General features: G+C 36.7%; 1 protein-coding gene and 1 long non-coding RNA gene across 3 annotated transcripts; both read right to left on the reverse strand.

The window, feature by feature from the left end:
• Positions 1–273: 273 nt before the first annotated feature.
• Positions 274–7705, reverse strand: LOC113306919. 2 transcript variants are annotated; one of them, XM_026555841.1, is made up of 10 exons: positions 7482–7705; positions 6531–7084; positions 5919–6203; positions 5540–5753; positions 5312–5421; positions 5014–5213; positions 3301–3404; positions 1727–1914; positions 1443–1642; positions 274–816 (listed from the first exon to the last, which is right to left on the reverse strand). In XM_026555841.1, exons 2-10 carry the CDS (start codon positions 6790–6792, stop codon positions 586–588), a joined length of 1794 nt encoding a protein of 597 aa, XP_026411626.1. In that variant the 5' UTR covers positions 6793–7084; positions 7482–7705; the 3' UTR covers positions 274–585. The 2 variants fall into 2 exon arrangements, with proteins under 2 accessions (XP_026411626.1, XP_026411621.1); XM_026555836.1 differs by having other exon boundaries at positions 6531–7093.
• Positions 7706–12223: 4518 nt separating this feature from the next.
• On the reverse strand, positions 12224–13880 carry LOC113333853. The gene is made up of 3 exons (XR_003352400.1): positions 13377–13880; positions 12964–13293; positions 12224–12779 (listed from the first exon to the last, which is right to left on the reverse strand). It is a non-coding gene; the product is annotated as an uncharacterized LOC113333853 (long non-coding RNA).
• Positions 13881–25999: the final 12119 nt, after the last annotated feature.

Here is a 25999-nt window from a genome sequence, read left to right on the forward strand (position 1 = left end):
AGTAAAAATGCATCTCGGATGTAAAGAAAACGCACAGGTTGCTAATAGGGGGTGCCGCTTTACTCAGGGGTGTACTAAATTCCATATAAGACTTATCATCTTATACTTTTGAAATGGTACACCCCCAAGCAAACTGGTACTCCCTATTAGTATCCATGGGTTGAACATTAAAAGAGAAGCCGTCTATTTCTTAGTTAGAGAGATTTTGTGCAGCCACTTTCAACCCTATTCTCAAACAATCCCAATTCTTCAAGAAAAAAAAGAAAAAAACAATTTAAGGTATATATAAGGCCTGCATTCATAACCTGAATACCCGAACGAGATACAGAAACAACTTTCATCTCCTAGCAGACAATGTTACCAAAATGGAGAGAAAATTATTTGATACGTTATTTGGAACTGAAATATTTACAACCGAAACGAAAGAATATAGTAGATGTATATCAACAATTCCAGACAAAAATCAGAAAAGTTCTTCTCTTTTTTTAAGAGCGGATCTACTTTGCTAATCAGCTTAATCGTGTCCCTTCCTGTAATGAATAGTATTGAAATACTTCAAAGTGGAAAAAGAATTAGTAAATATATTTAAATTGAATTGTTATCTCTACTGCCAACAGAAACTTTTCGATGGCGCCTTGAACCTGATCGTCTTTCTCTACCACGCTTAGGTGGGTTTCTTTTTGTTGGAGATTTTACAAACCTATCTGCAATAGTGACATGGGAAGATTTTCCTCGAGGTTCATTCGTCGAAACTGATGGCCTTTTAACCGCTACAATTGGAGGAGGCATGTGTTCCAACACATCTCTATGATAAGTCTGCAGAACTGAGTCTCATAAGTTTGGACACATAATATATATGAGAAGAATAAGACCACATAAAAAAATAAAAAAAAATAATAAGCACCATCAAGTCTTCATATTAACATCCACAAAAGCTATCCCCTTCTCTCAATTAAACAGGTTGGATATCACAGACTCCTTGTAAGAAATCTTAGAATATCTTTATATTGACAAGACATTCCTAGTTTTGAGAGAGAAAAAAACCATATGTGATGTAGGAAATCGTGATAACAATGTCGATCAGACAATGTCTATATGCAGGTCAGTATCTCCCATGGAGTTCTCAACATTGTACTCCTAACTACATATACTTCACAATTGGAAGACTAGGTACTCCTAACTGCATATACTTCACAATTGGAAGACTAGAAAGGCAAGATGATTTATTTTTTATTTTTTTTTGAAGGTCAGTAAGATTATTTATTTTTTTATTTGAAGTTCTCAACATTGTGCTTCTCACAACATGCTTTTTTGTTTTCTTTTCTGAGGAGAGGAAAGGCAAGATGATCAAATAAGATATATTTCTGAGTTTCTCCACATATTTTACTGGTACGAGTCATGAATAATGAATATACGGGTGATGTGATTAGCAAAAAGAATACCTGAACCACAAAGTTGCGCCTTTCACAGTCTAAAAACATGTCAATCCCCCAATTAACTTTAGACATTATCTTGTCCCTTACTGTGGAAAAGCTGAGCTGATCTCTGGAAGTAAAACGGTCCACTTCGTTGAACCAGAGACACGTAAAGAGGTTGGTAACTGGAATGTGCTCTCTAATGATAACACATCCTTCAGGAACATCTGTAAAGAAGGGCAACTTAAGTTGAGATGAAGAACAGGGAAAATTTAAAATAAGGCAAAACAGAAGAGGGATCATGAACTCACCGCTGGTGATTGGAAGCTTGGCTTCAGTATAAGGAGTCAAACCTTCTCCCTTGTAAAAATCAATCTGAAAATCAATGGAAGCATTTTCGTACTTCCCAGCAGCTTTATTAGCCTCTGCTTCCTCAATCACATCAAAACGTTTATAGTGCCGGGAGATGGCAAAAGTGGCATTCTTCCTCCACAAGAATCTGAAAAACAACGGGTTAAGCAAATCACCAGAAGTATTTCGATGTACATAAAAGTCCTACCAAATCTAACACATGGAGAATGAAAGCAAAATCAATATGGGGAAGGTTGCAAAAAGGGCACAAGTTAAATATAATTCATATCTTTCTCACATCAAGGTCGTAAAGATCCAGTCCCAACTAATCATCTATTAAAATAGCTAATTTAGTCTCAGTGAATGAGAGCTTGATGTTATGGTGAAGCTTGAATTTCAGCATCCATTCAATAATGCAAATTCAACATCGTTAACATTTGATGGTATTTGTAGGCCAGACTATAAAAGACACAACAACATGTTAGTATAAGAATAAGTTCAACACCCCAAAGAGACTTTCATGCATTGATTGAAAATCAAGGGGGTATAATTAGAATCAAATTATCTTCAAGGACCCTTAAAGCAGGCATATCAACACACTCCATACTTTTATTTGCAAGGGAATGAGTTACGAAGAATGGACCCCATATATTGTTTGTTTCAGGAGTACTAATACAGAAATTTCAATCTTTGTCTAACAATCTCAGTTTCCGGTAGATCTTTTATAATTTACTCCCCATATTGTCATGTGTAAGATAATCCTACTCTTCTTTTTCTTGAAAGAGAACGAAAATCTCCCACTCAGCGTCACCACCGTCAATTATATTAAGACAACTCAAACTATAGAAGCAATACAAACGTGATGGTCGAGGAAGCTAGACACATTGGCTTAGGTGCTAAAAAGTGAACCGGAATGATTAGCATTAGCAAATTGACCACGCGTACCTACTAACAGTGAATGCCCTAATAGCTGTAATGGTGTATCTAACATACACCCTGGTGACATTAAACGATGCAATGATGGTTGCAACTCGTACAAATTGAAAATGGAAGAAATAGAACAGGTGGTGATCCAAATGTATAATAACTAGTCCACTAGATCATAGTAGCGTTTCTAGGAATAAACAGAGATAAATGGTATTAACAGAGCCAGCAATCAAGTCTCAGCAAGAACATGAGGTAATCTTCAAAATAAACTAAGGTAATCACTGTTTTGACTAAGGACCCTAACGTTCCCGTCTGAGAAATTTTAATTTTCACAAAAGTTCAACTTTTGAGCAGACCAGGAATAGAGAAACTATATAGTTGGAGGAGTCCAATTATGGACGATCAGACCATGGATTTCATAAATAGCCAAGTCAGAGTACATAATAGTGACAACAGACAAGGTAACTTGCGCAATAACCATAAACTACAGAGATCCTCTTTAAAAAATGTCTTCGCAGATACAAAGTTATCACACGTCCAAGCTAGCCATACCTCACTTCATAAAATGAATAGATAAAATATGAGGAAGACGGATAATAAAAATCACCTCTCAAGAATCTGGTAAGGATCTACGACAAGTTCAAGCTTTCCATCCACCCATAAGGAGAACCTGGAATTGGGGAAAATCCTGTGCAGCAAAAGCTTTGGAACCTGTGACAGTTATAATCTAGCTCAATTTTATAAAATGTAACATTGATATTAGAGGAGGGTTCCACATGACAGAAATAAAATTCAGCTTGTTGGGCTTCTAAGCCCACGTGATAATGAACTCGAAGCTACTTCTTAGCGAGGATGATCTTCTCATTTTGCTGAACATCTTTCGCGAAAATAACCATCTATCATGCAACCCTATCATCGATGAATTGGAAAATCAGTGGTACATAAATTACTCACTTTACCAAGCCCTCATCAGATGATACGGTAACACATTTTTTGATGGATTATTTCTTTGAGAAATGATCCACATAATGAGGACAACATTACCACCAAAAAACCAGGTCTTATTTATTTTCATGCGGGCACCACTAACCACGACAACAATATCGACATTACTAATAATGCTTATAATTAAGGAATCAGTTTAAACTTTACAGATAATCTGTGTTGGAATGATACGGATACGGTATCGGATACAAGATACCAATACACTACTATGATACACCAACTTGCAAAACTAAAATACGGCGATACGGCATATCAGTAGTTTAACATAAATATATTATATATAAGATAGAAACTTAACAAAATACATACATGTATGATTAACCTCACTGGAGCGAAAAAGTCTCGATAAGAAGCAAGAAAGTCTAGAGCAAGATCAGTGGACAGATTTGGAACCAATATTTTGTCACTACAGTTAAAACTTCTCATAGAATCTAGTAAAATATCTAAATTTTCTAATATTAAGGTATTGAGATCTAATATTTAGTCAAAGTTTTCTAACTGAGTTGTATCTTGAAGTATTGGAATATTAGTACGCGTATCCGTGTAAATACGTATCGATACGGTTGAATTTTTTTTTAGGCGTATCGTTGTAACACAGCAGATAATCATAACTACAAAACAATAATTTTTATTATTATATGGTCTAAGCAGTCAGTTCACAAGAATTCCCATTTACCGTAAACCAAAAAAGTTATCCCCGACCGAAGAAATATTCTACTTATTTCTCAAGTGCGTTGGAAAGCGTGTCTTCAGGGGGCTTCCCAAGTGGGTCATGCAATCCTACTTAAACTGGCTTGCTGGGGAGAAAATTACTTAATATGAAGCACATATTGTCCCAAAGATACCATAGGGCATACCCATTTGGCTTCTGTATCAGGGAGGGAAGGGTCAAACAATTCCAGCAACAATACATGATCGTATCATCTTTACTTAATTCAAATGGATACTCCACATGTGGAGTATATTCCCACTGAAAGGCATAGCATCTCATTCAAATGCTTTCACCACATTAATAATTTTGTGCATACTATTACTAACATCTTAACAATACGTTTTACGTATCAAAAAAATTTTAAAAATCCAATACTGAACTCAATTGCTAGCACTTTTAGTGGGAAATCTATGTATAACACGAAACTGATCACATCAACCTCTTTGTTGTGAAAATTCAACAACTTTACCATGCCTACAACGGTAACATGACAGTTTTTTATGGAACTGAGAGGGAGTGAAGCAACATGCGAAAAACTAATACCAAGCCACATATGTATAGAAGGTATCCCAAACCATAATAGCTCAAGAAATGTGTACTTGCCTTTCCATTGCGCCTCGCATCAGCATAAGGCAGGTTACGGACAAGAATAAGTCTCCATAACCCAACCTTCATTCCATCACCAAGGGTAGTGGTATTTCTTATACTTGCTTCTGTCTCTTCATCCACAAACATATAGAAGCAAACACTTTTCTTTGCAGCTTCACTAATATTTTTTGGCTGCTGTATTATATCATAGTTTCCTGCTCAAGAGTATACAAGTAAAAGTTAAAGCAATAAAATAAATGAGACACTTCAGACAAAAAACAGAAAACCGCTCTGACAGTTCAATGCTAAATACCAAATATGGCAGATGCAACAACGACCCCGTAGCACTGCTCCATCTCAATAAGATCAGCATCCTGGAGGTCAAATCCAGTTTGACGACCCGGTTTACTTCCATTAACAAACCTAGTTAATATAAGTTGGCAGAGAAGACAACACCACGAGAGTAATAACGTCATCATTATTGGTCAAACTATTCCCAGTACTCAAAAACATATAATTAAAGAGAGGGGAGGGATTATACCCACAGTGCACGTTCATCGACTCTTGTATATCAAATGAATCATTCCTTTGCATTAAAGATGGATACCCACCAAAATCAGACCCTCCAAATGGCTCAGTTCTAACCGGACTTTCCTCGTACACATAAGTTAAATTCCTCAGTACAGGAGATTCTGAGGGAGCGACTGGCATACGAGCTATTGCCTGATCAACAGGGAGGTAACACACTGGGCATGCTGAAAAAGCAGGCAACAAAATTCAGTTCCATAGTATGGCTTAGTATGTGAACATATGCACACATAAGTTAATGCATATATTTACCAGCAGAATATGCTCATGGTGGAATAATATTGACCTAAATATCTTACTGTACACTTTGAATCTTAAACAGTCAGACTTACGCCGTGGACCAGTCCGTTTCCTGTCTCTTGGAGGAGGAGATGGGAGTACAAATTTATCACATGGATGCTCTACAGGAAATTTTGTCCTTAGTACTGGAAGAGGAAGTTTATTTTCTCCACTAATTGAAACATTATTTGGTGAAACATAATAATTCTCCTTATCTCGATTTTTATCAATCTTATTATGACTCGGTTCTCCATTAATCAGAATACGCTCTGGAATAATGTTTTGTACAGGTATTGAAGACATATGCTGAGACTCAGAATCAGTAGTTGCATCGTCATCTGCAAACAAGTGATATTAATCTTAGGTCATGCCATCATCTAAAAAAAACAAAGACAGTGAAGTAAACAGCTTTTCCCTCTTAAAAAATTCAATCCAGAATGAAAAGTAAGATAATCCAATTCTAATCTTAAATGGTGGTCATTGAGTACAACCTTTGCTGAGTTAGAAAAAGAAAACACTACCCATTCCAACTTTTATCAGAGGTTTGGCTAATTGATAAGATTATTCTTTGGACTTGCAACATGATAAACACACTTCTATTTATCATTCAAAAGGACTACGAAACAACCAAATAACAGCAAGAAGTAATAAAGGGGCAAGCAAACCTTTGCACATTGTAGATAAAACAGACATGAAAACCAGAACAGATACAACAACAACTAACAGCATTCCAATTCTCCTACGACTGGCGAACTTGCAGATCCGAGATAGAAACCTTTCCTTCTCTCTATAACTAGACAGGAGCGTCTTCGAGTTCTTGCGCACGATAAGCGGCGTTGCATGAATTGGCAAGAAAGCACCATTCTGCAGCTGTTGCTGCAATGATCCATAGCTCGCTGTACGTAGACCCAATGACCCTCCAGTCATTGTCCCCCAGAAAGTACAGGTTTCTCTTTCATCTCCCTCCCTCAAAATATCCTCTCATTCAAAACCACTGCAGATCTTTCCACGACTTCAAATTCCAAACAAGTACGCCGGCAAACTATACAAAGACCTCCAAGACAAAAGTAAATATAGCAGATTCAACCCACTCTGAAATACGCGGAACTCCAAAATTTATAGTTCCAATAAACCAAGAGAAAGCCTTCAAAGCAGCCTTAAAATCAATCTAATTCACTCCTATTGACACACTCCCACTTAAAAATGAAATTAACCGGACCTGCACTTCCTAAAAACAAAATTGATAGCAAGATTAGAATTAAATCAGCCTTAAACCAATGCAAGTAATTTGTTAACTCAAACACAGTTCGCTAAATCTTAAAGTATCAAACAATTTAAATCTCCGTAAGTAAAGTCAGACAAGTTCACAAAACCAAATTTAGATTTCAATAATACTGAAATTTGAATCGTAATCCACAAAAACAAAAATGAATTTCATCTTCTAAGAAAGAATGCAAATAACACTTGCACCAAATTGACAAAAATCGTGATCTATTACGTAGGGAAGATACCATATCGAACTCTCAGATCAAGTACAAAACTACAAGAGAAATTTTGTCTTCTTTTTTCAAACCAAATATAACAGAAGAGGAAAAACAAGAGAAATTTGACGTTACCTTCGTAAGATCTGAGCAGAAATCTAGGGTTTTTGTTTCAGCGAAATTTCGTATGTAAGAAATTCCTTTTTTTGTTGTTGCTCCTTATTTTAATGCAAATCTGGATCGAATAGAAGAAGTTGTTTTCTGCTTCGTGTAATTGAGAGTTTGTTTAACAGTTATCTTAGCGTGGGAATTTTTTACAGCTTTCTGCCTCACATTTTACCTTCCGATTTCCCTTATTATTACTTGTGTTTTTTTTAACTTCTTGGGACTTCAATGGTCCGTTAACCTGATTATGTATTTCCAGGTGCATGTTAGTGCAAAACTACTAGGGGGAGTCTTCTAATCCAGCAGCTAGATTGGCCATCCACGTTAGCTAGGGCAATCTCCTAAGTCCTATGGGATGGCTAATCTAGCAGCTAGATTAGAAGACCACGTCAGCGGGACCACCATCTAGCGGCTGAACGGTTCAGCGTTGAGCGATGTTTGGCTCAGCGCTTTAAATCTCAGCTGTTAGATCAGAAAATTTTCTCCCAGCGCTGAATGGTTCAGCGTTTTGGTTACTTTTTGAGCGCTGAACGGTTCACCTTTTGAAACTAGCTGCTAGTTGAACTGCGAGCAAATGCTAGGAGAGAGAAGTAGCAGGTACATGTGTTAACTTTTTTCCCACACTTATTTTTTGATTTGCAACACTTTTCGCTAATCTAGCAGCTCAATCTAGCCCATAGGGGTTAGCCTTAGTCCTATGGGATAGATATCTAACTGCTAGATTGGTCATCCACGTCAGCATGGGCAACCTCCTAAGTCTTATGGGCTAGATATCTAGCATCTAGATTGGTCATACACGTCATCTGGGACCACTATAGAACGTTGTTTGGTTCAGTGTCAGCGCTGTTTGGTTCAGCGTTTTAAATCTCAGTCGTTAGATCATAAAATTTATCTCCCAGCGCTGAACCGTTCAGCGTTAAAAACACTTTTTGAGCGCTGAACCATTCAGTGTTTCAATCTCGCTGATAGTTGAACTGCGAGCACTTGTTAGGAGAGAGAACTATCAACTGCTAGTGTTAACTTTTTTCCCACACTTTTTTCATGATTTGCAACACTTTTTGGCCAATCTAGCAGTTCAATCTAGCCCATAGGGCCTTAGTGCTAAATCCAATCCCTTCTCATTACATGGGCAATTCTAAACTTCCAAAAAACTTGATTAACAAGTTAGACTCAACTCAAAGGAAGTTCTGGTGGGGCCATAAGACAAACAAAGGTCTTAATTTAACTGCATGGAATTCTCTATGTGTGACGTCGGCGGCCTAGCTTTCAGGGACTTAGAGCAATTTAATATAGCACTAATTACTAAACTTGCTTGGAGGCTATGTACTGAGGGGAACAAGGATTGGGTTAAAATGATGAAAGCAAAGTATTCTCCTTACTGCAGCTTTCTACATCTTCGGGAATCTCCCACAAATTCATCTTGGATCTGGAAAGGTACAGAAGTTGGTCTTCAATATGCCAAACAGTTTCATAGATGGGAAGTGAGAGACGAAAGACAAGTTCTAGTTTAGTATGATAAGTGGATATTAGGTTTGGATAGGCCTCCAACACCTAGAGATACTTTTCATGAGCCGGCTAGAATTGTGTATGTGTCAGACTTAATTCTAGAACAACCTAGAAGATGGAATGAGCAACTAATTTGGTCGTTGTTTCCAGATGAGATTGTTGAGTTAATTCTTCGAATGCGTTTGGTGGAACAGGGGATTGACAAGCTTATATGAGAACCTAATAGAACAGGAGAATTTTTAGTAAAATCAACTTACAAAGCACTAACACAGTACAAGCATCATAATAGAGCAGGTGCATAAATAAACTGGAAAGCACTCTGGAAATCAAAGGCACCGCATAAGATTAAATTACTATCTGGAAGTGCCTCGGGAAAATAGTTCCCACAAGAGAGAAACTACAATCATATTACTCAGCAATAGAAACAACATGTCCTAGATGCTTTCAAACTACAGAAACCTTACAACACCTTCTGATAGAGTGTGATTATTCTAGATCAGTATGGTTATCCATGAATGTCAATGTAGAGTCTCTACAAAGACAGCAAATACAAGTTGGTGACTGGATTGCTAATTGGTTTAACACATACTCAAACTCAATTTTAATTTTTAAATAAAGAAGACAGACAAATCTGGATACCTACTCTTATGATCACTGCTTGGTCATTGTGGAAGAACAGATGTCTGAAGGTTTTCGAAAACAAAACTCATAACTTGCATTATACAGTGCATTACATTAACAATATGGTTAAGCAATGCACTTCATTAATCCAATGTCCTAAAAACAATTTTCATGAAGTCTGGTCTCCGCCTAAACCTAATTAGTTAAAAATTAATATGGATGCTTCTTTTGATAATGATACTCATTCTTTTGGCATTGGTCTGATCATCCGTGACTCAACATGGCACTGCAGTGGCATCAAAGGCAAACACTTCAATGGAGGAATAGATCCAGAGCAAGCTGAATGCCTGGCCATGAAAGAAGCTATCATTTGGGCTAGGAATTGCGGCTTCAACAATGTCATCTTAGAAAGTGGCTGTCAAAACCTTATAAACTCAATCAAATCTGCCAAATCTTCAGTCCAGTGGATGAATCAAGGTCTTGTGGATGAAATAACACATATGTTATTTTTTGCTAGTAATATATCAGTAAACCATGTTAAAAGGTCGGCAAACAATGCTGCTCATGTAATAACTAACTCAAGTAGGGCTGACAGATAATCTTTTGTTTGGTAACATCCCAGACAAATTCAAAACTCCAATCATGGATGATCAACAAGCCTGTCAACTTAAGTTATGTACAAATCTTAAGTTATGAATATAAATCAGTTGTTTCATATCAGAAAAAAATACTAAGGTGCGGGGGAAATCTGTATCTCTATCTCCACTTTTGTTGAGACAAGGCGTTTTTCTTATTAGAGCACCGAGACGAGGCTCATCTCAAGATTTTTATTATAGGCAAAGCCGATTTGTTTAGGGTGAAAGTTAAAATTATTTGACTATAGTATATTTCGTTTGACTTTGGAAAATTAAAGGGGATGAGTAAAAAATCGCCTTTCCCCTTAACAAAACGCTGAGTTTATCGTTCTGTCCTCAAATTAACCTAACCGTTTCTCGTTGGTCGGTCTTAACCTAATATTATATAGACTAATGAAAAATCATGATTAATCCTAAATTATTTCGTGATTAAATCATATCGTTTTTCCGTCCTGAATCTTTTCACAAAAACAACATGAATGATGAAGATGTCGATGGGGCGATTATACATCAATTACAGAAGAAGAAAATCTATTTTTGTTTTCAAACACAAACTATACTACTTTTTTTGTTGTTGAACCTTTTCACGGTCAAGAACAATCTCTAGAACAAGAAGAACAAAAAAAATGTACAAGATGATCAAGAATATGAACAAGACGAAGAAGAAGAAGAACACATACATGAAAAGGTATTAACCTATCTGAGTTGAGGATTATATTTTCAACATCCATAAAATATTGCAGTATATGTACTTAAAATCAATTCGATTTCATATATGATTTTCGTTGAATTGATATTATATATAGGTTGATGGTTCTGATTTGGACTTAACTGATTACTTCACAACCGAAGAGGTATACTGCATTGATTTCCCTTGTTTTCTTTGAACTAGTCAGTAGGCGTATAAACCAACTATAAGTTCTTTTTTTGTGGTTCACGTAGGTGTTTGATTCCAAAGAATCGAACCGCAATTGGTGTATGGAACAAGGTAAAGAAACGAATTGTGTAGTTGTTTGCAAGTCATCAAGGGTTAAAAATGCAAATGGAAAGGGGAAAGGATCATATCTCGAGATGCAGTGCGAGAGAAGTGGTCTTAACATCAGCCACAAGGGTAAACACCATGTACCAAAAACCCTCAGGAAAAGGAAGAGACAATGTGGTTCTAATAAATGGGGATGCCCATTTATGTTAAAGTGCTTTGTGTAAGGAAGGCACCTTCGTGTCAGATATGGTGTTCATAATCATTCACTCTCTGAGAAACTTACATGACATGCATACGTAGCACGGTTAACGGGAAAAGAAATGAAAAAAGTTGAAACTAGGGGTGCACATACCCTATCCATACCCGCCAACCCTACCCTACCCTACCCGCCAGTTTTTTAACCGTATCCTACCCTATCCACTATTTGGCGGGTAAAGATTTTCTTAACCGCCAGTAAACGGGTAGGGTGGCGGGTAAAGGCCATATCCTACCCACTCTATCTAGGGGTGCACATACCCTACTCCTACCCGTCAACCCTACCCTATCGGCCAGTTTTTTAACCGTATCCTACCCTATCCATTATTTGACGGGTAGGGTGGCGGGTAAAGATTTTCTTAACCGCCAGTAAACGGGTAGGGTGGCGGGTATATGCCATATCCTACCCACCCTACCCGTTGTGCAGCCCTAGTTGAAACCATGACAAAAGCCGGTATTAGGCCTCGGATGATTCTCCGTGAGTTAAAAGAAGCTAACGCTAGTAGCCACTGTACAATGAGAACTATCTACAATGCTAGAGCTTTAATAAAAGCTAGCTGGAACGAAGGGAGATCAGCCATGCAACAGTTTATGAAGTTATGCCATGAGCATAATTACACGGTGGAGTACAAATCTTATCTTACAACAAAAGAGGTTACTGATTTATTCTTTGCTCATCCCAAGTATGTGTTGCTAGCTTAGTGTTTCCATAAATTTATTTTACTCGATAACACATACAAGACCAATAGGTATAACTTGCCATTATTTCATGTGGTTTCTCATACCTCAACTGGAAAGACATTCACGGTCGCGCTTGCATTCATGAGCAGAGAAAAAAAGAGAACTACATATGGGCTTTACAATGTGTGAAACGTTTATACAGAGAAAATGAGATTTCATTTGTAGTTGTAACTGATGCTGACAGTGGTTTGATTAATGCTTGCGAGTATGTATTTCCAGTTGCATCTCATCTCCTCTGCACATGGCATATCGGGAAGAATGTATTTTCTCGTTGTGCAAAATTCTTTAGAGTTAAAGATAATAAGGATGATGATAGCATGGGTGATGATAAAAAGTCTGAAGAGAATAGAGAATCTGGTATAATCGAAGACAAGAAGAATGAGGATAAAAATGGCAAAGTAAATAAGACCGAAGAAGAGAAAAAAAGAGAAGTTTTTGATAAATTTATGGACGAGTGAAAAGCCCTTGCTTGGTCATCAACAAAAGAGGAGTACTATGAGCGATATAAGAAATTTTGTGCCACCTGGTCTGCGAAATACAATAATGCCGTGCAATATGTTAAAAAAACTTGGCTAAGTAAGTTTAAGGAAAAATTTGTCTGTGCTTGGACCAACAAGATCAAACACTATGACAATGTTGCAACTAACAGGGTTGAAAGTGCTCATGGTACACTAAAATTATATCTTGGAACTTCACAGGGATCGTTTGTTACCTGTTGTCATAGTGCACATCAGAAGTATGAAAACAACCTTGTCGAGATTGAGGCTGATTTTGAAGTGAGTGCCACAAGAACCATGCATGACTTCATGAAACAGACAATGCTGGTGTTGCTTCTAAACAACGTACCACATATTGCGGCTTTTGTGTGAAGAGTTGCGGCGTGTCGACAAGCATGGATCATATCTCAAAATATGTGGGTGTGTTTTATACACAATCAATGGACTACCTTGTGCACACATGTTGTACGAATATAAATATTCTCATGGTGTTATACCCCTTAGCTCCATTGATCCGTTCTGGATGCAATTGTCTACTACTCCTCCTATAAGAAGCCAAACGACAAAAGAATTTAATAAACTACCTGAAATCAAAGAAATATGTGAGACGTGGGATAAGGAAACATACATTCAAAGAATTGTAATGCAGTCAGCGCTTAGGGTAATTTGGAATCTGAAAACCACTTGCCTGAAAGAGCCGAAAATTTCATAAATACAGCACGGTAGACCTACAAAGTTGCAGCAGCTGAAGAATAAATCAAATAAAAGGGACCTATCAGAATTTGAGCATTTCCAAATCGCTTTAAATCAAATGGAGCCAAGAAAGATTTGTAAAACATCAACACCACAAACCGAAATGGCATCTACCGATCGGATTAATGATTTGTACGTGAAGCAACTTCCCGTAGATATACAACCATTCATAAATCATATTGAAGATGTCGAAACAGATGAACATTGTGGTTATTGGGTCGTGGTTAAACAATTGAAGTTGTATAAGAAGAATGAGCTAGCACCTTGAAAGTATGTGCGAGATGAAATGGTTAAGAATTTAAAGAAGTTAGAGAAAGTATATAAATAGTATGGGATGTTGAAGGTTTTAATAAGTTGATGACTAATATAGATTTCCCTATTCGCGGAGTTCAAATGAGTGACAGATATTGGATGATGATGCCTGAGGTTGGTTTTTTTATATCTGAGGCATTTACTACTGTTGTGGTGTATTACAGTAAGAAGGGAAGCACGACTTTTGTGCCAAATCATGTCAAACCATCCACTAAGACAAAAAAACAGAATCATCTTTATGGGTCTAGTCAATGAAGAACATTATATCAGTGATGTAGGACATGACATTTACCTATTTTTATTGTGTCAACTATTATAGTTGATCCCTTCGTCCGTATCAACAATGATTGTTGATATGTAGCGTCTGTTTTAGTTTACTTTCTTTGCAAGTCCTTTACTTTCCTAGTTTAGGTAGAATTCCTTTTTCTTTTCTTTTTAATCGGTCATGCTAGTCTATATAAAGGCTAAGCCTTCTTGTTTAGATATACAATCTTTTATCAATCAATTATGAATATTATTATCATTATCAAACCCTAAAGTCTTGATCCTAGAATCACATTTTATTAAGTTTTTGACGGAACTTAAACTCTCTTCTCATCCCAGCAACTAGTTTGCTTTCACCTCTATCAATCCTGATATGTGCTACATTAGTTGGTATCAAATACAAAGTTTTTAGATTCTTATCTAGAAACAGATCCTTCGCTTCCGCAACTCAAACCCTAAACCAAAAAAAAAACAAAAAAAACCCAAAAAAAAAACCCAGTTTTCTTATTCTCGTTTTTGATCATGGAAAAAGTAAATATGGAAGCTCTTCTGCAGCTTAGACTAGAATTATCAACAAGTATTCAAAAATATGACGAGAAAATAATGAAGCTTCGTTGTTTGGTTTATCCTCGCGTAGAAGATGAAAGGAAACTAAACAGGCTTTACTGTGTCAGAGAAGATGAAAAGCAAAGATTGGAGAAGCTTGAAGATTATCTGCTTACTATCGCTCAACATGAAAGGGCTGAATCTAAACGAGAATATAAACGTAAAATTTCCAAAACTTTCAGTAAGATTTCACATGATGATAAAGAAGTTTCGTTATCAACTCCAAAAGACTCATCGTCTTCTAATGGTACTAGAAATGTTTCAGCTACATATGTTAGAGATGTCAGAACTCGTGAGGAATAAATTCAGGATAAACAAGTTTATTCTTCTACTCAAGAGGTTTTATTGTTATCTATGGGTGTTAAAGATGTTTCTATTACACCTGTTCGTGAAGAAAAGAACGTTGTTTATAGAGAAGAAGAAGAAAATCAAGTAGACAAAGCTCGGCTTGTTTATAAAGAGAGTACTGATAGGCCAATTGAAAAAGCGGGGGTACAACAACCTCACCCAATATTTTGCTTAGCAATCTGTATGGACTAACTCCAATATACTTTCAAGAGAATCAACTAGACAGTCAGATTCAATCTTACGAAAAGTATATCAAGGAGTTATATCTCAATTTCTCGATTCAATCCTCACTCAAACAAATAGGAATTTGTGAGCCTGATTGGATATAAGAGAAATAACTTGAACGATACCAAAGACCAGTGTTCAAGGATCAATCAATTACAATCAACAACCAAAGGTAGGATTTACCAATTGATTGATTCAACGCACAACCTGTGATGTTTCAATTATATAACAAAATATAATGCGGAAAACAAATAACACAGACACCAGAAGTTTTGTTAACAAGGAAACCGCAAATGCAGAAAAACCTCGGGACCTAGTCCGGATTAAACACACACTGTATTAAGCCGCTACAGACACTAGCCTACTACAAACTAACTTCGGTCTGGACTTTAGTTGAACCCAAATAAATCTCACACTGATCCAAGGTACAGTTGTGCTCCTTACGTCTCTGATCCCAGCAAGATACTATGCACTTGATTCCCTTAGTTGATCTCACCCACAACTAAGAGTTGCTACGACCCAAAGTCGTAGACTTTAATAAACAAATCCGTCTCACACAGAAAAGTCTATAGGAATAGATAAATATGTCTCCCACAGAAATACCTACGAGTTTTGTTCCGTTTTTTGATAAATCAAGGTGAACAGGAACCAATTGACATACCGGACTTATATTCCCGAAGAACAACCTAGAAATATCAATCACCTTACAATAATCTTAATCGACTAGCGAAACAAGATATTGTGGAATCACAAACGATGAGACGAAGGTGTTTGTGACTACTTTTCTATCTTTCCTAACGGAGAAATTAATCTCAAGCCAATCTTACAGTTGTACTCAAATACGATAGAAACAACAAGATCAAATCATGCAATTACAGAGAAAATAGTTGGGTCTGGCTTCACAATCCCAATGAAGTCCTCAAGTCGTTAACCTACATGGTCCCGAGAGAAACCTAAGGTTAAAGGAGAATCGACTCTAGCTTATACAACTAGTATCACACAGGAGGTGTGGGGATTAGGTTTCCCAGTTGCTATAGTTCTCCTTTATATAGATTTCAAATCAGGGTTTGCAATCTAAGTTACCTTGGTAACAAAGAATTAGATGAAAACTTGATTAGATTCAAGCTAATATCTTTCAGCCGTTAGATCGAACTTAGTTTGTTATACACAAATGAAATGTAACTTCATTTAGGTTTGAGTAACCGTACCTAAACGTGTACGCTTAGTTGGTTCAACAATAGTTAACCAATGGTTAGCCATATGAGCACTTTCATATCAACCTTATTCATCTTCACCATAACTAGTTCAAATGACTCAAAAGAACTAGTTAGAGAGTTGTTCAATTGCTTAGATCTCATAGAGGTATACAAGACATAATCGAAGCAAAAAGGATTTTGATTCACTCGAATCGATTCATGAACATTATATCCACGGTTTGCAAAGATTTCATTCCTTAATTTATAAATGTCTTAGTTCACGAATGAACCGTTTTTAAAAAATAACCCACTTAAGTACGCATACGGGCACGCATACTTAAGTACCCGGATTGAGCTTGTTTTTGGTTCACAAACTCCAGCATAAATTCACGGGATGTGAACTTCCGACAGTACGCGTACAGGTACGCGGACTTAGCTCCGGTCATCCTAAACCAGTAAAGTACGCATACTCCGGTTCAAGGATTTTGGAATTACACAAGTATGAGTTCACATACAATGTTTATATTCATTCAAGGTTATATATTCTAAACTCTCATTTCAACCATTGAAACATTATTAAAGGATGTTATATAGTTGTTATCCACAGACTATTTTTCACCAAAGCGATTTTCAAGAAATTGAAATGATCAACATGACTTTCATCACGAGTAAATATGAACTTGGCCAAAGTGAAAGCTTACCAACACATATTTCGAGAAATAGATAAGCGAGATAAACTTGTCTCGAAATAACAAATGTGTATAATCGAAGTCTATATAGCAATACGACTTTTGTCTCAATATAGGAGATAGAATAGATAGACTTTTTAGTGATAGATAAGTTCAAGTCTTCACATACCTTTTCGTCGATGAAGTTCCACCAGTTCCTTGAGTAGTTCTTCGTCTTTCCGTTCATGAACACCGTGGAGTCTAAAGCTCAACTACACTTACTATCCTAGTATGATACTTAGCTATAAGTAGACTAGAAATCAAGACTTATAGTTTTGGCAACTAAACTTTACAAACAAGCTTGAGATAGCAACGGTTGTGAGTTCGACCGAGCAGTGCTCTAACAATCTCCCCCTTTGTTAATTTTAGTGACAAAACTATCAATACATATGGAGTACAAAATAAATAAACTTTGCAGCTTCTCATCCACATGCTTGATCTCCTTGATTCTTCAACATTACTCGAAATCTTCGTCACTTCCAAGTACTCCAATGATTCCAAAGATATTCAATTCAGCATCATCGTTGTTGAATATACGTAGACATAACAATGAGAAAACAATCGCTCTCAATTATTGTTACACAGTGCCATAGTATTATTACACAACATCAAAGTTCAATTGTATCACAACTTCGACAACAATACTATGGTGATATGTATCACTCCCCCTTAGTCAATACTTCATCTCACATGAAAACCTCTCCCCCTTACATAATGATCCGAAAACCATATGTATTTGTAGTGTGAACTACACATTAATTCTCTCCCTTTTTGTCAAAAAAATTGGCAAAGGTACGAAAACTAGTGGGATCCTAATGAAATTTTCATAGAGACACTTCATGACCAAAAGAAAGCACATATCAACTTTTTCGATGCAATCATATAGCCGAAACTAAATGCATTCATCAAGGAGTTTCTAAAGATACAACATAACCCCTATAATATTCCACAGCCACACACCCCACAAAGATTTGGAAATTAAGCATCAGTTCAATTAAGAAGTCTCCCTCATAAAATGTCATTCCCGAAAGAACAACAAGAGCGACCTTACTTTCACAAGAAAAGAAGGATTTCTATGGACATTACACTAAGAAACCTGACAGATAATCAATTACTGAAACAAATGTAAAATTGAAGCAACACTTATTGGAATTTCAAACTCAATTGCCCAACATATCGAGATAAATGCAGGGGCAAGAGTTTTAGAATGACTAATGAACCAAAACAACACCAATAGACTGCCGTAAGTGTTAAAATGTAGCAGTATCTAATGGTTTGGTAAGAATATCAGCCAATTTTTGTTCGGAATGAAAAAATTCCATATTTATGATATCATTTTCATATAGATCTCGAATAAAATGGTACCTTATATCAATGTGCTTAGTTCTTGAGTGCTCAACGGGATTCTTTGTGATTCGAATCGCACTAGAGTTATCACAAAAGATCTTCATTATTCCAGTATCAATTCCATAATCAACAAGCATTTGTTTCATCCAGAGAAGTTGAGTACAACATGAGCCGGCAGCAATATATTCTGCCTCACATGTGGACAGGGATTGTGAATTTTGTTTCTTTCTATGCGAGGCCACAAGATTCAGTACTACATAGTAGAAACCCCTGATGTACTTTTTCTGTCTTCCACACATCCTGCCCAATCAACATCTGAATAAGCATAAAGATCAGTGTTAGTATCAAAAGTGTAAGATAGACCATACCCGACCATGTGATTGACATATCGTATGATCCTTTTTGCAGCTACAAGATGAGATTCCTTTGGTTTACCCTGAAATCTAGCACCACACCCCATACTAAATGCAATATCAGGTCTAGTAGCTGTAAGATATAAAAGGCTACCAATAATAGATCGATACAGTTTTTGATCCACATTTGCTCCTTTCTCATCTCTATGTAGTTTACCAGTGGTGGGCATAGGTTTCAGTTTTGGAGTTGACTTATCCAGACCAAACCTTGAGACAAGATCCTTAGCATATTTTTTCTTGAGATAAGTTAATTCCATCCTTATGTTGCTGAATTTGTAATCCTAAAAATAACTTTAATTCACCAGCATTGCTCATTTCAAATTCTTTGCCAAGAGAGACTTGAAAATCTTTTGCAAGTTTTTCAGAAGTTGAACCATAGATGATATCATCTACATAGACTTGAGCAATGACAACATCTTTCCCACTCCATTTGGTAAACAAGGTTTTATCAGCTCCACCTCTCGAAAAACCTTTCCTAAGAAGATAAGTAATTAGTTTTTCGAACCAGGCACGAGGTGCTTGTTTTAACCCATATAATGTCTTTTTGAGCTTAAGGACATGATCTGAGAAATTAGGATTTCCAAACCCTTAGGTTGAGCGACATAGACTTCTTCCTTTAAATTTCCGTTTAGGAACGCGGATTTTATGTCCATTTGAAACAGCTTAACCTTAAGAAAACAAGCATGAGCTAATAACAACCGAATGGACTCAAGGCGTGCCACAGGAGCAAAGGTTTCGTCAAAGTCGATACCCTCAATCTGTGAACATCCTTGAGCAACAAGTTTGGCTTTATTTCTGACAATTGTGCCAAATTCATCAGGGTTTGCAATCGAAGTTACCTTGGTAACAAAGCATTCAATATTCACCGTTAGATGAAAACCTGATTAGATTCAAGCTAATATCTTTCAACCGTTAGATCGAACTTAGCTTGTTATACACAAATGAAATGTAACTTCATTTAGGTTTGAGTAACCGTACCTAAACGTGTACGCTTAGTTGGTTCAACAATAGTTAACCAATGGTTAGCCATATGAGCACTTTCATATCAACCTTATTCATCTTCACCATTAACTAGTTCAAATGACTCAAAAGAACTAGTTAGAGAGTTGTTCAATTGCTTAGATCTCATAGAGGTATACAAGACACAATCGAAGCAAAAACGATTTTGTTTCGCTCGAATCGATTCATGAACATTATATCCACGGTTTGCAAAGATTGCACTCCTTAATTTATAAATGTCTTGGTTCACGAATAAACCGTTTTTAAAAAATAACCCACTTAAGTACGCATACGGGTACGCATACTGTAGTACCCAGATTGAGCTTGTTTTTGGTTCACAAACTCCAGCAGAAATTCACGGGATGTGAACTTCTGACAGTACGCGTACTTATCTCTGATCATCCTAAACCAGTAAAGTACGTATACTTTGGTTCAAGGATTTTGGAATTACACAAGTATGAGTTCACATACAATGTTTATATCCATTCAAGGTTATATATTCTAAACTCTCATTTCAATCATTGAAACATTCTTAGAGGATGTTATATAGTTGTTATCCACAAACTATTTTTCATCAAAGCGATTTTCAAGAAATTGAAATGATCAACATGACTTTCGTCATGAGTAAAGATGAACTTGGCCAAAGCGAAAGCTTACCAACATATATTTCGAGAAATAGATAAGCGAGATAAACTCGGCTCGAAATAGCAAATGTGTATAATCGAAGTCTATATAGCAATACGATTTTTGTCTCAAGATAGGAGATAGAATAGGTAGACTTTTGAGTGATAGATAAGTTCAAGTCTCCACATACCTTTTCGTCGATGAAGTTCCACCAGTTCCTTGAGTAGTTCTTCGTCTTTGCATGATGAACATCATGGAGTCTAGAGCTCAACTACAATTACTATCCTATTCCGAGAATTATCTATAAATTAGAAATCAAGACTTATAGTTTTGGAAACTAAATTTGACAAACAAGCTTGAGATATCAACGCTTGCGAGTTCGACCGAGAAGTGCTCTAACACCAATTACAAGAGCACAATTGGAAGATTTTGTGGAATGTTTTAGACAGTTCAATGAGGTTCCGTTTGAACCAGTTATTATTATAAAGGTTACTTCTGAAAAGTGCAAAGAAGACCAAGAGGATCCTAATCTTACTAAAAAAAAATCATCTCAAGGTTTCACATGATTCACAGGAGTTTAATGATTCATCGTCAACTCACAAGGATTCGACGTCATCTGAGGACAATGGAATTGTTTCCGTTACTTCTGTTGGTCAAGATTGTATTGGGTCTACTAATGAGAAGGACGAAGTACCGCATGTTTCTCAAGAACTTATTGGTAAGTCTTCGGATCTTAGTTTGATAACTTCTGATTTCGATATGCATGTTTTGTCTATTGTTCATAATACTCAAGCTTTTGATCAAGTGGATACACGAATGGTATTGCATGCAAACCCTAACAAGGTTCAACTGATGGAATTAACCCAGCATAATTCTTTTGTGTTATCTGATATGTCTATCCATGTGAGTGAACAACTATCTCTGAAATATATTTTTATTGAAGATTTTATTGGTAGACAAGTTTTAGCTGAAAGGTTTTTGTAGGATTTGAAAAGCCTCATGTGCATAGTACAATCCGGTGATAAGATTTGCATTGAAGAGACGTTTGTAGAATGGTCTACACCAAAAGGTATAGGATGGAGTTTTCCTAGAGTCTTGTCTACCACAGTGACGGCATCACAGTATAATGTTCAAAGAAGTACACTTAGCATTGGATCTAATGTTCGTGATACTAATGGATTAGAAGTGATTATAGCTGCACGATCATTACAAGGAGACAAACATCTTTTAAACGATATTGAACTGATTATAGTTCAAGATGATCCAAGCTGGCCTTTGAAGAAAATTCAAGTTGTTTTTAAGTCTTGGCATAACAAAGGTAACATCTTTTCTTTGAAATTTCGTGGAGAGTCTCTTTGGCTAATTTCAGCGGCTGCTAGCAGTAAGAGTCCGAATTTGTGTGTATAAAGAGGCATTGATAATGGATCCATGGTGCCAAGATGATTGTCGTACCAAGTTCAAGGAAGTTGATATTTCGCTGCCACAAAATTTAGTAGTTTTTAATAATGTTCACTATTACAGCAGCGCGTGGCTAAATGTCACCATATACGATGACTTTCATTGTGCTGCTGATGAACTTACGTTGGTTTGTTTAGCAAGTGATATCGACAAGTTTTCAATCAGTAGAACTTTGAAGTCCTGTATAAAGGCTATGAGCTTTTGTTCTGATGGATGTCAAAGGAACCTACTAGTTTGTGCACACACTAAATTAAAGGAGCCATCAGACGAGATTATCACACATCTTAACTTTGCAATGAAACAAGTAATGGGAGTTAATGATGACTACTCAATTCTTGTTAATTTAAAACGTCTGTATAAATTCCATTTGTGGAATAACGAAGGTCACCAGCTTTGGGAAAATTTTGAGAAATGGGATTGTAGGAATGTTACTGCCGAGAATCAGTTGCAGAAAGTACAAAAAATGGATGGAAGAGAATTAATATTGCATAGTTCACATCATAAATGGGACTCCGATTTAAAGCTGGTCAATGTCATGGAAACTGATGTTGTATTCAAATATGATGCTCGTAATCTCTATAGAACAACATCTGTTACTCACTGGAAACGTGATCACAAAAAGTTTCGAGTTCCATGTATCGATATCCTAAATTCTACTGCACATATGATGGATGCTCACGCCCACCGAAATCTTACGCTTGAATTGGAGAATCACTGTGTTGATCAAGGGAGTGTGAATTTTCGAACTGGTGGTAGCATGGAGAAATACTTCCCTATATTTTTCAAGTTCTTCGAATTCTTTTCGTCAATCCTTGTGAACACAGCGAAATTTCTACTCTTCTTCGTGATTAGAATATGGTACCTGGTGGTGAACATGCATTCAGTACTCTCTGCTGCACTTTGGGCAGGTAATAACAAAGCTATTTGTAGAGTTTTTCTTGCTTGGATTGAGAAGTTTGATGAGCTCGAGACATGGAACAACAGACATTCTTGTTTTCAGCAAGCTACATGGGAGCCTGGAGGGGAATTTCCTTTTATCGTGTTCGATAAGGGTGAAGAGCTAGCTATTAATACTTCCCACTTGAAACCCTCTGGCAAGTCTCAAAAGATATTTCATGAAGGTCGAAAGCTTAAGTCTGTTGGTAGCAGTGGAGTTTCAATTTTTCCAATATATAGGGGAGCGTTAATAATCATTACAGGTGCCAGCATGAATGCCGTGCAGAGCTCAAGAAATTTGACATCTTGCTGTTACAGAAGTTGGTGATTTTTAATACTTTTCACCACTACAAACTTGACATTCATGTATTAAAAGCATTCAGAGATTACTTCAATATTAAAGTAAGGCATGAAGATGATTTTTCTGACGGGAGTAGTATTGGTCCGCTTGACATGGACCATCGAGCAAAGAATTTTGAGAATATTTCTAGAGACTGTGTTTCCAATAAAGATTACACAGTCATAAGTGGAAGTACGACCAAAGATGCGGTGGATGTTGAAATTAAATTCGCAAAGCTTGCACCAAACAAAGACAAGGTACTGAAGTTCAAAGGAGGAGTTCTGGAAAGGGCAAAGCTACTGGTCCATCTTAGCGAAATGCGTATGACAGAAGCATGGATGAACGAACTGAGGTTGATCGTTATTAGTCAATTAATTCAACTTCACAACATGACTGCAATAGTTTTCACAACTATAAAGGAAGTTTCATTTCAAGCCAATGTCTCAGGTATTACGAGAACCTTCTCATCAACTGTACAATATTTACTATTCATTGGACAAACCAAGCAGTAACGTTTTGGTGTTGTCCGAGGGATTTTGGGGTAATCCAACTCCTGATAACTTTGGTAATTACTATGAGAGAGGGAAAGTAGTCTTAAAAGCAAGGAAGCAATCTGACATGAGAATAACATTGTTGATGCTGCTATACCAAACTGTTGATGCTCCTATTGACGGGGGATGGTCATATCACCTCATCGATACTGCATTCTTTTCGCCGCTTACTGCTGCATCGTTAGTTACGAATTTACTAGATCATACAGTTGATGCAAGACGTTATGTCGAAGTTAGAAGACTTGGTTGGTGGATTCTGTTCCAAAACAGAAATTTTGGTACTAGATTCAAGGAGCTATTCCAATTTTTGGACCAGCGGAGGAACGAGTCAATTGATTATGCTTTAGACGAAGTAGCTCAGAAATTGGAAGACACAGATGCTTTACTTGTGGAAGTCGTTGATGGCATGATTTCTGTTACCAACACTAGTGACGTAACCTTTGTCTTTGATCGTGGGAAATTTAACCACAACTACTATCATGTTTTAAGACACATTTCTTGGATGTTTCAGTTTATGATCTCTAGTGTTACGAGTTTTGTGTTTGATTGTGGTAAGCCGGTAAAAGTGGTGTTCATATTTTTCATGGAGGAAAAAAACTCGTATTCTTTGATGACAACTCGAAGTCTAGAGCAATATATGGAGAGAATGAAGTTCTTCTTATTAGCTAACTCGAGGGCGAGTTTCTTTCAAGAAGGGGGGACTGATGTAGGACATCTACCTATTTTCATTGTGTCAACTATTATAGTTGATCCCTTCGTCCGTATCAGCAATGATTGTTGATCCGTAGCATATGTTTTAGTTTACTTGCTTTGCAAGTCCTTTACTTTCCTAGTTTAGGTAGAATTCATTTTTCTTTTCTTTTTAGTCGGTCATGCTAGTCTATATAAAGGCTAAGCCTTCTTGTTTAGATATACAATCTTTTATCAATCAATTATCAATATTATTATTATCATTATCAAACCCTAAAGTCTTGATCCTAGAATCAGATTTTATTAAGTTTCTGACGGAACTTAAACTCTCTTCTCATCCCTAGCAACTATGTTAGAGCATAGCTCGGTTGAACCCACCAAGCGTTGGTATGTCAAGTTTGGTTGTCATATTTTAGTGAGCCAAAACTCATTTTAAGAGTCGCTTGACTATGTACTAGAGTCAACTTCGTATAGGTTAGCTTGAAAGTATTAGGATATGAGACATTACAAATATTGCGAAGACTTGAAGAAGTGAAGAAGTAAGGAGCTACAATGACAACATCATCCTTCCACTTGAGGTTAGTGATATTTGACTTGAACTGTTTCATTCCCTAACGTATCTTTCAAGTCGTGCATATTGAAAACAAAACTGCGAAGCATGAATGATTATACTATAGTTAGACATAGTATTAAGGAATACAATACGAGGTTTATTGCTTACCATTAAACTTTGTAGATAAAACATCAACATAATATTTTAATGCTATTGTGATTATGTAAGGGTATAAGGTGAAGATTTCATCCTAGGAAACAATGTTTTACATTTGTTTTAAGGAAGTAAATTCATGAACTTGTTTTGAGAATCGAAGACAAATCGCCAGGCATTATTGGTATTGTTATTCATTGCATATATTTTGAACTACCAATATGTGTGATTAGTATAACCGCTCATGACTTGTTTATGTTCTTGGTAAAACTATTCACAAAGGCCTGACCTTTGTGTTGGTATGACTTTTATTAGTGAAACCGATCTTAAGTAATCACCTGAGATGGTATGATCGATTTAGTGTTATTGGTATGACCGGCTCTGGGTAAAGGGGAACCGATCCTAGTAAGAGGTGCAACCTATCACAAAGGGGAATCGATCCTTGTATGAGGTGCAGCAAGTTGTTAGTAGAAAGGGGGACCGATCCTATGGACATGTGCAACACGTTTTTAGTCAAAGGGGAACCGATCCTATGGACATGTGAAGCAAGTACAAGTTAGATACCATATATATATGTGGGGAACCGATCCTAGTACCTAGTCAACCGAATTTGGTAACTAGCGTGACTATGCAAAGTACTCACATGGAGGTAGAACCGAAACTTGTTTTGGTAGAACCGTGAAACCCATGTTTAGTGATTGAGTGTTCTTGATCAATCACGCAGTTCTTGAAAGTCAGATGAACCAGATCTAAAC

This window comes from Papaver somniferum, chromosome 1 (assembly GCF_003573695.1).
Source record: "Papaver somniferum cultivar HN1 chromosome 1, ASM357369v1, whole genome shotgun sequence".
Classification (NCBI taxonomy): Eukaryota; Viridiplantae; Streptophyta; class Magnoliopsida; order Ranunculales; family Papaveraceae; genus Papaver; species Papaver somniferum.

Excerpts from the sequence above, each read along its gene's own strand:
- LOC113306919 (XM_026555841.1), bottom strand. The coding sequence starts at position 6,792 with ATGACTGGAGGGTCATTGGGTCTACGTACAGCGAGCTATGGATCATTG. Across the intron at positions 5,754-5,918 it reads GAAACGGACTGGTCCACGGC|CATGCCCAGTGTGTTACCTC; the intron begins GTAAGTCTGACT and ends CTGCTTTTTCAG. Across the intron at positions 3,405-5,013 it reads ATGCGAGGCGCAATGGAAAG|GTTCCAAAGCTTTTGCTGCA; the intron begins GCAAGTACACAT and ends TAACTGTCACAG.